The sequence below is a fragment of the Passer montanus genome, unplaced genomic scaffold (genome assembly GCF_014805655.1).
Source record: "Passer montanus isolate IOZ18808 unplaced genomic scaffold, ASM1480565v1 scaffold87, whole genome shotgun sequence".
Classification (NCBI taxonomy): Eukaryota; Metazoa; Chordata; class Aves; order Passeriformes; family Passeridae; genus Passer; species Passer montanus.
Genome location: NW_024374034.1, coordinates 941,499 through 955,783, shown reverse-complemented (window position 1 = coordinate 955,783; position 14,285 = coordinate 941,499). Strand labels below are relative to the sequence as shown.

General features: G+C 41.6%; 1 protein-coding gene across 3 annotated transcripts in view; it reads left to right on the top strand.

Moving 5' to 3' along the window:
* The first annotated feature begins 1,417 nt into the window (after positions 1-1,417).
* The window catches only part of EFNA5 (ephrin A5), a 208,047-nt gene continuing 195,179 nt past the window's right edge, over positions 1,418-14,285 (top strand). The window contains exons 1-2 of one of the 3 annotated variants that reach the window (XM_039733417.1): positions 1,418-1,571; positions 2,096-3,369. In XM_039733417.1, coding sequence (XP_039589351.1) covers positions 3,245-3,369 — 125 coding nt within the window. In that variant the 5' untranslated portion in view covers positions 1,418-1,571; positions 2,096-3,244. Of the gene's footprint in view, positions 1,572-1,843; positions 3,370-14,285 lie in introns of those variants that run through there. The other 2 variants (XM_039733416.1, XM_039733418.1) reach the window with 2 other exon arrangements.

Genomic DNA, 14,285 nt, shown 5'->3' with positions numbered 1-14,285 from the left:
AAGAACTTAATTCAAAGATGGCAAAAAGATAGGAATTGCTGGGATTCTAATAATGAAAAGGAATGTAGAGAGTTTGAGTTTATGGTGCCTGTTATACCTGGGTCATTTACTTGGCTGATGCACTTTGCACGCTACTAACACTAATCTACAGATGTTAACACACTGTAAACAAGGCTGGAGAAAGACCACGGGGCGACAAGTTTTTAAGCTTTTAATAGTAAAGCTTTGAAAACCATAAAATACTTCGATAAAAACAAAACAAACAAACGAACAAACAAACCCCATCCCCCAAACCAAAAACATACCCCAAAAATTTTTAAAAACTAACCCAAGGGGTTTGATTGTTTCTTTTTAACTCCAGCCCATGCTCCGTCGCTTCAGTGACTTCAGAGCGGAGGGCGAAGAGCAGGAGTCGCGGGCAGTTTGGATGATGCGATAGGTGAAGATTAACCCGCAGCGTCCTTCTTCACGCTGAGGAGAACCACAGGGAACTGAGCAGCCCAGCGAGCAGCAGCGCGGCAGAGCCGAGCCCCGCGCAGGATGCGGCCGCCGCTCCGCCCGCGCTGCGCCGCCGCGCCACTGGGGGGAGTCGGGGCGCTTCCGAACGAGCCGCGCCTGCGGTGGGAGCGGCCCCGCGGGCCGGGCCGGGGCAGGCACGGAACGGGACGGGGTGGGATGGGACGGGACGGCCGCGGCGCTGGCCGCCGTCCCTAGCAACGCCGGCGGGTGGTAGCGGCGGGAGGAGGCTCCGGTCCCGGCTCACCCGCGGGGGCCGCTCACCTGCCCGCGCCGCACCGCACCGCTCCCTCCCCGCACCCGTGGGCATTTGGCGGCAGAACGCCTGCCCGGCGCCCACCATGCACCGCCGCCGGTGTCGGGGTGTCGGCGGCAGCGGGTGGCGGAGCACAGCCCCCACCACGGCTACGGAAGGTCCGCCCACGCCTCGTCGGGTCCCGCTGTGCCGCGCTGTGCGGGGCCAGCGCTACCGCGCGTCGCCCGGGGCGTGGGTGCCGAGTCCCGCCGCGGGGGAACGCGGAGAGTTTGCTGTTTCGATGGAATTTCTCGGCACACTGTTTTGCGTGGCAGGCGGAAATTCGCCCACACGCTTGTCCCGCGCAATGCCTGTCGCAGCATCCGGCGATGAAATGGTTACCTTTAGCAGTACGGCTGCACAGGAACCAATCCGAGTTCTTAGTAATTCAATTAGTCAGGTTTCCAGAAGGTGGGGTTGGGTGTTGTATTTTTTTTTGGCATGGAGGAGGAGAAGCTCGGGACGACGCCTCCCTTCTCGTGTTGCAAGCCAATCAGGTCGACGTGTAAAAAAAAAAAAAAAAAAAAAAAAAAAGAGGAAAAAAATAGAGGAAAAAAAAAAAGGGTATCATAAGCAAACAGCAGGCTATGTCCTGACTGGCTGCGGCGGCAAATCCCCCCCTTTCCAAAGTAAACTGCGTGTAAAAATCCCACATGATCAAGCAGCAGCGCCCGTGTTTCGAGCTGGCTGCCTGCACCTCCTCCTCGTCTTCATCCCTCACGCACACGGCGCTAGCCAGATCGCACCCTTGCGTATGCATGTATGTATGCGTGCTCTGTGTGTGTGTGTCCGTGTGTGCGTGCGTACCTCGCTATACCGCGTATACATCTCTGAGGCTGCCTGTCGCACACACGCATGCACAGAGACAGCTCAGCACGCCAGGCTCCTAGCTTTTCCAGGTTGCTGATGTCGAATTTACACGCAGTGAAGGGACCGGTCATTGCAAAAGGGGGCGTGACTGTTTAAAGATTTTTTTCCTCCCATAAAGCTTTTTTTTTTTTTTTTTCAAAACCGACTTTTGCCCCTCCAATCCTCGTCGCTTTTTACGATCCCTCCCTGCCTGCCGCTGCATTCAAGTTTATTTATTTGCCTGCTGGCGTAGTATATTTTTCCTTGCTGCTCTTGCTGCTGCTTCAGAGGGAAAAGGGGAGCAGCTGTTGGGCAAGACCGAGAAGATCTGGGGTGGTTGGTTTTTTTTTGATCTTCCTATGTAGTCATCTGAGGGGTGGATTCTTTTACTTTCATCTCCTCCCTGATCCTTCAACCTATTTTGTCCTTCCGCAGAAGTTGATGTTCACGGGACTGGACCCTGCTTTATCTCAGAGAGGCTCCGGGAGGCTGAATCAGATTTCCGCACCTCGCCGTATCACTCCATTCGTTTCCCGAGCAGGAGAGGCCAGCCAAGACCAGCATCATCAGAGGAGTTTGCAGGCTTGATTTTGCACTTCTCCGAGATTTTGCTTTTCCCCACGCCCTCTCATAAAACATTTTTTTTAAAACGTTCATCTCCTTGGTTTCCACGCCGCTATATTTCTTGGATTGGCCGTTCTTTTTTTCCCTCCCCCCGCCTTTTTTTTTTTTTTTTTTTCTTCGCTGTTGCTCAGTCTTTGGTGCATCCACCGCCCAGGAACAGGAAGGACAAGAAAACCACTCCACAAAGTCTCCTTCAAGACACTCCGTGCTGCAGAACAGGCTTCTCAACTCCGTCAGCGCAGCGAGAAAACTCCTCAGGGCTTTTGCTTCTTCTCCCCCCCTTCCCCTCCCCCCACCTTTTTTCCCCCTTGTTTTTGTTGCTCATTTGAGGGGAGCGGAGGGCCAGAAAGGAAGACAAACTTTGTGCTTTGACATCTGCGGATACTTCTCCTCCCGTTACCAGCTGGCGGCCTTTAATATATTGCCAAGGCCCCCCGTGGGCTTCCAAGGGAAAGATCTCCTCCTCCTTCCCGCTCCTCTGCCTCGTCTCCCGCTCGTTCGCTCCTTCCATCCCCGCTCACTCCGGCCGTCAGCGCCGCTGGGGCCGCTCGCAGGGGGCGGAGGAAACACTGCTCTCGCCCGCCCGCCGCGCCGGCGGGCCGGTGTATGTCGTGCCGTGGGCTCCGTGCGGAATTCCCGGTGAATGAGAACCGCTCGCTGCTTGCCGCCGCCATCCGTCTCGGTCCCCACCAGCCCCTGCCGGGGTGAGGCTTCCTGAGGGGCCGCGGATCACCCTCCCCGCCTGCTGCTCGTCTGCGGCGCTAGGCGCCCTCCGCTCGTTGCGGCGCAGCACGCCGCGGAGCCCACCCCCTCCGCACTTACTTTTTATTTATTCGCCCCAGAACTCCCGCGCCCCGGCTCGGTTCTGCCTGCCTAATCCCCCGATCCCCCCCCCCCTCCTTCTTTCCCTTTTCTTTATTTTTCCCGCATCCCGCCTCGCCGCGCCGCCGGCCGGGCGCGATGCCGCACGTGGAGATGCTGCTGCTGGCGGCCGCGGCGCTGTGGGTGTGCGTGCGCGGGCAGGAGCCCGGCGCCAAGGCGGTGGCCGACCGCTACGCCGTGTACTGGAACAGCTCCAACCCCAGGTACGCGGGGCGGCCGCGGGCGCGCACCGGGTAGGGGATCGGCGGGCGGGCGCGCAGTGACGCTCCGGCGTCGGAGACATGTCGAGAGACCGACTGCAAGAACGAGACGAAAACTTCTTTTACGGAGGTTCAGGGCTGCAGCCAGCGACGGTGCGGCGGGTGGCGGGGGGGATTTTTTCCTCTCCTCTATCCCTTCTCTCTAAGGCTTCCCCGGGATCGGCGGCCGCCGGCCCGCAGGAGCCGGATGAATGCGCTCCCGGCAGGGGACGTGGGCGCCCCTGGCCGCGGGGCAGCCCATGTCTGTTGCCAACCCTGCTCCGGGAGCTCGGGAGTGATGAGGGGCACAGGTAGCGGTCCCCCGGGGGTGCCCTGAAGGTTTCCTTTGGCGGGCGTGGTGTCCGCCGGTAGCAGGGAGCCGGCCCTAGGCAGGGCTCTGCGTCCTCGGCAAGACCTCCGCGGCGCCCCGGGTGGGGTGGTTGTCAGGAGCGGCTTTGCGCGGCCGTGCCCTGCGCTGCCCGCCCGGCGGGGACTCATCCCCGCGGGCTGGAGGTGAGGGAGCGAGGTGGGCACGCGTCCCGGGCCGGGGTCTGCCCGGTACGCCGGACAGAGACGGCGCATTGTCGGAGTCCCCGCAGTCGGGGCCGAGTGGTGCTGGCGCAGTCAGCTCTCCTGGCGTCGGAGGGTTCCTAGCACCAGGCTCTGAGTGCAGTTCAGCTCTGGAAAGGGAGGTTTAATTTAATTGTTTTTGGCTTTTTTTTCTGGAGTTTTCCCTCATGTTTAGCATCAGAAAATTTCAGTCTTCCTCCATGTTTAGGTGGAAGGTCATCTGGGTGTTATAATATTTTTGCCTTGTCAATGTGCCCGTGGCAGGCTTACTTTTTTTTTTTTTTTTTTTTTTGGTAAACCTGTCAGGCTAGTCTAAGTAAATTTGAGGACGTTTATCTAATGTTATCTCTTTTTTATGCTTCTGATACTGCTGTTTGGCTTGAGATTAGCACATTGATTTTTGTCACAGGTCATGTTTTTTAATAGATCTCTGTTGCCTGCAGAAAACGCCACTGCTCGTTATTCCAGAGTAGGTTTAAAATAGGAGACGCAGAAGTTAACGGGCAGAATTTTCAAGTGCCCAGGGTTAGCTAGTCTGTCTTGCACTTCATTACTGTGCTCCCGATCTCAACCCCTCAGCAATAAATAATTAGCCCAAAAAACTTGAAACAGAAACAATCATGTTTGGGTATGATGAGCATCTGTGATTTGAAATGCCTTTCTTTACATTCTCCTCTTTCTACATGTGTTGCTTGAAAAAGAGTACTCAGAGTAAATAAGGTGAAAAGTTGCACCTCACATCACCCATCAGAGAACATATGTCCCCAAAAATTGTTTGCATCTAAAAATCAGAATTTTTGTTTCTGTTTTTATGCAAAATGAAATGTAATTGTTAGGGGAAAAAAAAAGGTTATATTCTTAAATCCCACTGGGCGAAAGGAAGATCATTGAAAGAAATAGGGGTGACGAAATGCATACATTGCTAGCATAACAGTTAAAATACTTCAAAATTAGCCTTAGATTCAAGATTTTTCACTTCTGTTATCTTATGTGTGATCATATTAACTGTAGGTAGGTAAAGATACTAGAAGGTACAAAGAATGCCCAGTCGATGGGCATTACACTGAATTATATATACAAGGATTCAAGTAAGTTAAATCATATATTACTACTATACTACTCTTATTAATCCAACATAAACATCAGCACACTGCAAAGAAAACTTAGTTTTGCTATTCTTCCAAACAGTAGAGGAAGAGTTAATTTAAAGATGTTTCTAAACCTTCTGTTTTAAAACCAAACATTTATTGTCTTAAAATATTGCTCTCTCACAACGGATGTATCTATATGGACATGCCATGTTTATTTGTGAGTTAAAAATATGAGAAAGAGCAGGGTGCAGATGCAACTCTCCTTTGTTTTATACAGTGTGCCAGTTCGTGTGTACTTTCTAAGTAACATGAGCATTACAGAAAAACAGGCAAACACCTGAATGGTAGGTGGAAGAGACACAAAGAAAAGAAAGCACTTATCTTTTGAATTTGTTTCATCTGAACCTGAGCTGAAGGCAAAATTGTCTTTGGATATCAAAATTCTTAGAGCATTTAACAATGTTGCAGGAATAAGTTTGCAGTGATTTATCTTCATCTAGAGGCAGACTCAGGAGATGAATGCATGTAGAAGTAAGTAGAGATGCTTACTTGGTGATATCTGTTTGAAATTAGAGGACAAAATATACTGTCATTCTATAAACACAAATACTACCATTGTGATTTAGCTTTCTTCTGTATTGTATTTATTCAGAATTAACAAACTGAATTTAGAACTAATACAACTAATTAATAGAACTAATTAATTCCTTTAAAATTGAAATATTGATCATCTTAATAATGATAAAGGCATTCTAAATTAAGATTTCATTTAAACTTTGAAGAATTTGGTAATGATTGTTCTTCCTTCAGTTTTGATGGTTTAATTTTTATAATTAGTAGACTCCAGCAACTTGCAGAAATATGTAAAGATTTCATTCTCATTGAAAGACACATTAGCAAATTGTTGAGTGACCCACCTGGTATGAACAATGTTTGGTAAATAAAAAATCATGAGAGTCTATTAGAAAAATTCATATTACATTCCTTGGTTAGTTGTCAAAGTTTCTGCTAAACAGAAAGTGTATGGTCATTATTGTCAGCATGTACAAGTAACAAAGTTTTTTAATTTTACAGAGTCAAAGTCAGTTCTTGGAAATATTTAAAGTATTGCCATGCTTTACTATTCTTTAATATTTAATTATCAGCATGCACCTTCTATAAATGTTGTAGTCCAATTCCAGGTGAAAACATGCTTAGGTATTAAAATTTTGAAATATAAATAAAATAACTTTTTTAATCCTTTTTTTGGATTGGAAATGAATCCTCAAGTAAGCTCAAAAATGTAATTTCTTTTATTTGCTTATTTATGTAGGCTTAGGATTATATGAACACAAATTCTAACTTCCACCTTAAAGTGCACTAGTCCTTCAGCACTCTTTGCATAGATGTTTTCTTATATGGGACTGCAAACTATTATCATCAGGGAATGCTATTCTGAATACAATGCTCAGTTTTGGAATGGAGCATATTCATTTAATGTTGATTGATAGTGTCCTTTTAATTAGAATTCAGACCAAATGTAGTGTACCAGGGCCAAATTTTGAAGCGGTCTACCAGCGTCATGCCTGCTACTGTTTCTAATCTTGTCACAGTTCAAGCTGAACTACTTGTTTTAATTGTTGCTACATTTTTCTGCTTGCCAGGATTATGCTTAAAGATTATGATTGCTATTTAGATATTTCCATGTAAGTTGTTTAAGTGTCACGTTATGTAGCTTCATAAATTGTTAGTTAGTTTCAGGATGGTTAAAAATACTTGAATTACAAGTCTAGTTTCTGGTCGTACATAGAGGCCATAGCTTCTAGTTTCACAAAAGCAAATATTTTTTATTAGGAGTATTACTGGATTTGGCTGCATTTTATAAAAGAAAATGGTACACCAAATCCATAGAATAATTATTGTAAAGACATAGGATGCTGATATATTTTCTCTTTGTGTATTTATGTGGATAAAATCAGGAAATCAGATGGTAAATAGAGAATTTGGGTATGGAAAAATAATTTCAACTTCAGCTGGTGATTGCACATAATTAAAGAGGATACCACAATTTGGTCAGCGTAGGTAGAGGTTGTTTTTTTTTAGATACATATCTGGGGACAAATGAATGGATACTTCTAACAATTCTATGCATAGACCAGAATTTCACAACCTGAATTTCTCAGCCTATGTGGATTTTGTAGCTGTTAATTTAGGAACTGTTTCAGAAAAGCATTTTGTTTCTTTGAACTCAGTCCTTACACACCTAAGTTCTGCTGCAGTTGTGTGGATGGATAGATGTGTGCTTAAGTGCCTCCCTGGGCCCGCCAAATTCGCAGATTTTGTTTTGAGAAGCTCTGGATGTGTCAGCTCACACACACTTGGCACTTGGAGCACACTCATGGGCTGGGATGTATGTCTGAGTGTTTTGCAATCTGTTACATGTTTGTGGATTTCACCATAGCATATTAGTTGTAGGTCATGTTCATGTGCATAGCATGTGCTGAGGTCATGTGGCTGGTTTTTTGCTTGGTTTGTCTTTTTTTTTTTTTTTTTAAATATATATAGATATAGTTCTGCACAGAGTTGAGGGAAGCCATGCAGAAATGGCTGGAATAGGAAGAAAGCAGTTACGCATTAGGAAAACTTTAAGTTGTGGATGAAGAAGGGTAAAGTCAAAGTGTTTACTTTAATGTTGGTATTTTGTATAAATTTCATATGTCAGAGGAAGCATGGGAGCCTAAGTACTTGGGGTATACATATACATCCTTGTAAATATATTATACATATATATAAACCTATTTTGAAATAGCATAGCTTGCATTTTGACAGCATTTTATCCAGCAGCTTGCTCTGAGAGCTGAAGAAATCTCTGACTGGTTCCTTGTAATTAAAAGATCAGTAGTAGAGCTGTCAATTCGTTACACCTACTTTCTCTGCTTTTAATGGTTTCATTAACACCTTGTGTCTCCAAAAGAACGTTGGTGCTTATTTTAAAAGTGGGTGTTTGAAACAGTTTGAAACCTTCTATGGAAAAACTGCACAAAGAACAATAGTTTCTCTGGCCTCCACCCTTGTATGAAAGGCACCTTGTTAAGTGGTACCTGATCTTCATGAAATGCTTCTTATGAAATCTTTTTTGTGTGTGTGTAGTCAGGACACTTCATTGCATTTTTTCTTCTAGCCCTATATGCTTTTTGAGAGGGGCAGATAAAGATGAGCCTTCCTTTCTCTCCCCTGTTGCTATGATCTCAGCAATCTACCAGCTTCATGCTGGGCTGAAAACATGAATGAATGCAATTAGTCCTTCAGGATTATTACGTTCATATGGATAGGCATACGTAATGTATATGGCATATGTAATGAGAATATATATGTATTTCGGTGTTTGTATATATACTTACATACACATATATATACACATATGTGTGTATGTATGCATTGAAGTGTGTCATTAGGTGCTCACATGGTGTACAGTTTTTTTCCCTCACACATGAATGTGTGTGAGGGAAAAAATCTGAAAATGATTTTTTTAAATTGAACTCTCTAGTGTTTAGAAAATTAATGGAATTTCCATTAAATTTCCAGGTCTAATCTTCCAGCTAAGGCATTTTGTGTTAAAGTTCAAAGCAGTAATAAGAGAATTATTTGTAGATTCTGTGTTTTAGTTCTTGGCCGTCTTCCCAGTTGGCTGTTTCTTCACATGCTGGTAGTTCCCGGGTCAGTAGGTGGGCAGGTAGATAAGCTAGCACTCAGGCACTGCAATGTAAAATGAAACAGAGAAGAATTACATGAATGTGTTTTGAGAACTCTCCTAGCTTATTTGAGTGCCTTGTAACTTCTTCCAGCACCAGTCTGTTGCTGGGTGGTGGACTGCAGCATTTTTGAAATTCTAGACTACACATAAACACATAAAGCAGGTTGGTCACTGGGAACAGCTGAGAGAAGATGCTAACAAAGATGCAACCTTTCCTGGTGAAATGAATAAACAGTAGTTTGTCCATGCCTTTGAGATATGCCTCCATTGCTTTGGGTTACTGTTTTTCAATTTATTTTTTAAATTCAATTAGAAGTATTTTAGGTCTGTGATTTTCTTCCAACAAATATTCTTTGCTCTGCTGCCCAGTTCTGAGCATTGTTTTAAAAAATATATCTTTAGTCTCATGATTAATATAATATTCCAGTGTTTCTGAATGATCTAATTCACTTTTGAGAATTAGGGGCCCTGTTTTAAGTTATTGTTGGACTTGTGCTTAAAATTTAGTCAGTCAGCAGCACGCCAGCATAATGAAATGAAAACATTTGGTTTGAAGTAAACAGATAAGTTATGGCAATTTCATTGTGATGGTATTACGGTTGTTATGGGTAAGCCATACTGTAAGGTACTTCAGCACAGCTGAATGAAAGAACAGAATCATTCAGGCATTGGGAGTCTTCCTTGCATTTTTGCACTCTCCCTTTTCATTATAGTGTCTCCAAGCTGGATTATGGTTGAGCTCATTTAAAATGGTGTGTGTTATTTTACAGTGTGCAAATATGTATAGGTATCTAAAATCTTCTTTTTTAGGAAACTAAGTCTACATTTTTACCTTACAAAAGCACAAATTCGTATTCCCATATATTTTAGAAAATAATTTGAGTTAAAATGAAGTATATGAAAATAAATGTGTGAGAAAAACCCCACTGTTCTGCGAGGATTGATTGTATTGCTCTGCCATAGAATGTCAGAAAAATACAGTAAAAGAAAAATACGCCCCAATATATAGATGTATATATGTATTTAATCTGGGGAAACATCCTTCATGTTCTCCTGTTGACAGGTTGATGAAAATACATTGTTAGATTGTAATTTTGTGAAAGAAATGATTTTATTTTAGACTGCTGCAAAATGTAGAGATATATATTTGTGTCCATATTCTGTTAACTGGTATGCAAAACATAAACATTTTTCTGTTTAAAAGCATGACCAGTAAAAATGCTGTCAAAATAAAAATCAGCTAACAAAAAGGTGCACAAGTGTCCTGTTAATTAGCAAGATCTGCTTGAATTGCTAATACCAATTAAAGCAAATTCTTCAGGTTCTGCAATTTTTACTTGAAAATTAAAATTCTTACTGTCACTTGAATTTATAATCTAGCAGAAGAGTTTTCCTATCCATGCTGACATATTGCATGGAAAAAGGACCTTAGACTCACAAAGCCTGTAAGTTATTTTTCATGTTCACTTTCTTTTCCATCATTAGATCAGCATATTAAACTGTTCAACAGTAGTATCTGCAGTAAAAAAAATCTTATTTTACTTTTGTCACTGAGTAACTTTTTGTTTGTTTTCATCAGACTTTTGAAGAACCTTCTTACTTGATAGGCACCATCTTTAGGTTTTGATTGTAGTGATGAAATGGTGCAGTGTGTAGAGAAGAAATTATTTGTTTATGAATCATTGGGTGAGGCAAAAGAAAAAAAGAGTATGAGATACATTTACTTTGATGCTGGTCACCCTCTGCTAAAACATATTTGCTTAATTCTGAAAGATAAAATTTAGACTCATGACATTTAAAAGGATGCATGTTTTGACAGAATATATTTTGTGCCATAATTAATGTTTGCTGTGGAGCAAACATTACCTTTATGACCATAATGACCTTTATTCATTGAAATAATACAATACTTCTGCCTGAAATTACTTAGTTTTTCTTGCTTGGGGGTGGATACTGGCAGTAACAGGCACGTTCATATGGTGTGAGTTGTTCATCAGTAGTAGTTGAGTACTGCAGCTGTTCCCTGGTGGATAGCAATGAGGCACTACCTTTTTTAGGTTTGTGGATTTCAAAGTAGTATTTTTCATATTTGTGTTACAATTCAGAAGAATTTCCTTCTCTTTACAGACATAAAAATCGTATTATCTTATCAGACAGTGACTTGCTTAGAAATATATAAATATTATTATAATGGTATTACTGTACATAGGATTTTTTATTTTAATTTTTACTTTGAATTTGTTTCAAATTTGTAAATAAATTTGTGTATCTTTTCTCAGCTGTGTCTTTGAAACTGGAGCTGGATATGTTCTAACTCTTTTAATCAAAAGTAAACAAAAAAAATCCTCCAAATCTCTTAATGTCTAATATTTTGTTGGATTTATAATGCTGTATAGATCAAATACAGAGGTTTTTTGTGAGGAGACAGAAAAAGCAAGTATTTTATTTTACTTACTGCTAATTTTAGTGATGATCTTTGTAGTACAGTTGTCAGTCTTTAATGCTAATTCATCAGCATTAGGTAAGGACTTCTAGCAGCTTTAAAGATGTTTGGTCTCCTGCAATTGTTAAAAGTTGTTGCAAGAAAATTTAGCAATTAATGCTGTTAATGAGGGGAAAAAATGGCTGCATTGGGTTTTTGTTTGATGGTTGTGGTTCTCCCCCCCTGCAACCCCTCCCACTTTATTTGATGTCTAATCAGATTTTTCAAAAAATAGTTATGTATTCATACAGGCAGGGCATTTGGTGAACAGAAGTTAACAAAGTAGGAGCTATCAATCCTGCTCTCTTTCCTATTGTTTCCAGAAAAGAAGGAAATAAAGAGAGACTCTGGAATTTGAAAGTATTGACCTTCTGACACTCACACACAGCATGGTCATTCCACTGGCACACAAAGTGCCTTAAGCCACCATAATGGCAAACTGCATTTTTGAAGTCACTGATATGAGAGCCAGCTGGATGGGGGATGGACAGCCAACTGTGATTCTGCAGCTATTTGTAAGTTACCACTTTAGAGCCAGACAGCTTCACTTTTATATTCCCAACCTTACCACTTTGGAATAATGTTGCTTTGTTAGGCTTAGCCAGGGATTTGTGACTGCTACATAGACTTAGAACCATTTGGTCCAGAATTGTGTGGTCATTCTTCATAGAAATCTGCTTTGCAGAGTAATTTCATTCATCTGGTTGTGGGGGAGGGATGAGAAACCGTGAAGGAACATTCAGATACAGCATTCTTCAAGGAAATTGTGCATCCACATTTGCTAGTCACTTTTTAAAGGTAAAGGTAGAGATTTGGATCAAGCACTTAAAAGCTGGTTCAGACCAATGTCTTAACATTATTTGTGATCTCTTGGATAGGCTTTCCATGTATAGTCGGAAAATGCCTAATATTTTATGTACTGCAACAGCTCTTACCCCTGGCCCATGTATTTATTTATTTGTTTGTTTGTTTACAGTTACTGCTCCAATACACTTTTACATAATTTTGCAGTTCTCTTGGGACTTAGTTTATTAAAAATTAGTGATCCATCACTAAGTGGGGTATATTACAAATACTGGTGCTCCCAAAAGGGAGTTTTTGTGCCAAACCAAAAGAAATAAATAATAGGGATACAAAAGCTGCTAAACAGCGTGTCTCCCAATTGCAAATTAATCAGGTGAAAAACCACCTCAGCAACTACAGCTGAATATGGAACAGTTTATTTTAAATACTGAATAAAGATATGTTGAGAGGGTGTAGCATCTCTTTGTTTCTAGCTGTGTATAATTTTAAAAAAAGTTATGTGCTGGATTCAGTGGGGAATTCTTTTAGGTTGATGGCATGTCAGTGCATAGACCTCTTTCAAAAAACTTAATGCTATTATAAAAAAAAATTAAAGGTGTTGATTTTTTTCTGTCAGTTTCTGTTGTTTTGTGATAATTAATAATGATATCTCTAGACAACAACCAAGGCCATAGAAAAGATGTTTTAAAAAACTTCTATCTTCACTAATCTGAATTAAAAGGTATGATAGAAAAAGAATCATTGCTGTAAATATGTGGTTTCCAAAGCTGCCAATCACTTCTGGCACACCTCCCATCATGGTCGCTGTGCCCATAATTAAATGCCTGTTATTAGTGTATCTTTCCATAACATTTACAAAGGAAAAGGCAAGGGGTCCTTGCAAAGCTATGGCTGTCAGGGGAACAATAAAAACTAATTACACACTCTGTTGTCACCATTGTCAGCTCTGCTTTTGGGGGCAAAGAACATGGGAAGTGTGTGCCTAATATCTATCTGTCTATCTATCTATCTATCTATCTATCTATCTATCTATCTATCTATCTATCTTTCTATCTATCTTTCTGTCTATCTCCACTTGGAGTAATTCAGTGCTAGTGAAGTCATGTTTACTTGGAAGATTATTATTCTTTATTCCAAAGATTTTAGTTCTAGGGTTATATTTGTCCGTTCACTTATGCCCAAGTTGCATTTTGAGCCTTTGCTTTTGAGCCACATTTGCCTTTCTCTCATTCTATCTTGCACACTTCCTGGTGAACAGAGCTTTCCAATAAAATTGCTGCAATCAAGGCCCATATTTGTCTGCATTTATTAAATAGGTGAGAATCATCTTTTGTATTCTTTTGCTTGTGCCTTGCACTGTAAACTGGGTTAGAAAAAAACTGAATGAAAGCAGGTAGTTTGCATGTTCATGTTTTTTTATGTTTATAGCCCATAGTCGGTGGTTTATCCTAAGTGAAATCAGGATAAGTTTTTTTTTGTACTGAAGTACTGACTTGAGTGAAATGCGTGCTTGTTCCATTTATCCTTGCACACGCATTTCCAAATGTAAGCATAAATACGTAATTGCTATGTCAATTATCTTAAACACAGTTCTTAAAGGCATTGAAAGAGTGAAGTTGTGCCTTCACACTAATATTTACTAATTTTTTTGAAGCTTTTAAAATGAGCCATTTACTTGAGAATTTTTTAGGCCACTGATTTAAAAAGAATGTATCCTCAATACCAGAATTCTGAATATATTTAGGTACCAAGAGCTGCAGACAGCAGCCATTTTAAGGGATTTTTAAGACTGCTTGGTGCCTAATTGTCCTAGATTTTATTTTGGCTATTTTGCACATGTAGTTTCTTAAATACCTTCCAAAAATTGGTCCCTTGAAATTAAGGAAAATTGTTTAAATACATACCCTCGTTTTTAAAAGTAGAAGAAGTCAGTGGGAGCTGATGGTAGTAATGAGGAATCAAAGTCTGTTTTTTTGTACTGTATGCCTTGATGTACACTGCAAGGTGTGATTTTTTTTTAAATACGCTAACTATTGTTGGATTTTCATTGCAGTATTTTTGGAGGTATTCTTATCCAATTTATTAAGATAAAAAGATTCTTGAACTGCTTTGGATGGGAGTTGATTTAGGTCCTCTATTGTTGATTTTATGATATAGTTCTCCTGAATATGAGGTTCAGTAGTTAGGCTTGTCAATTTTG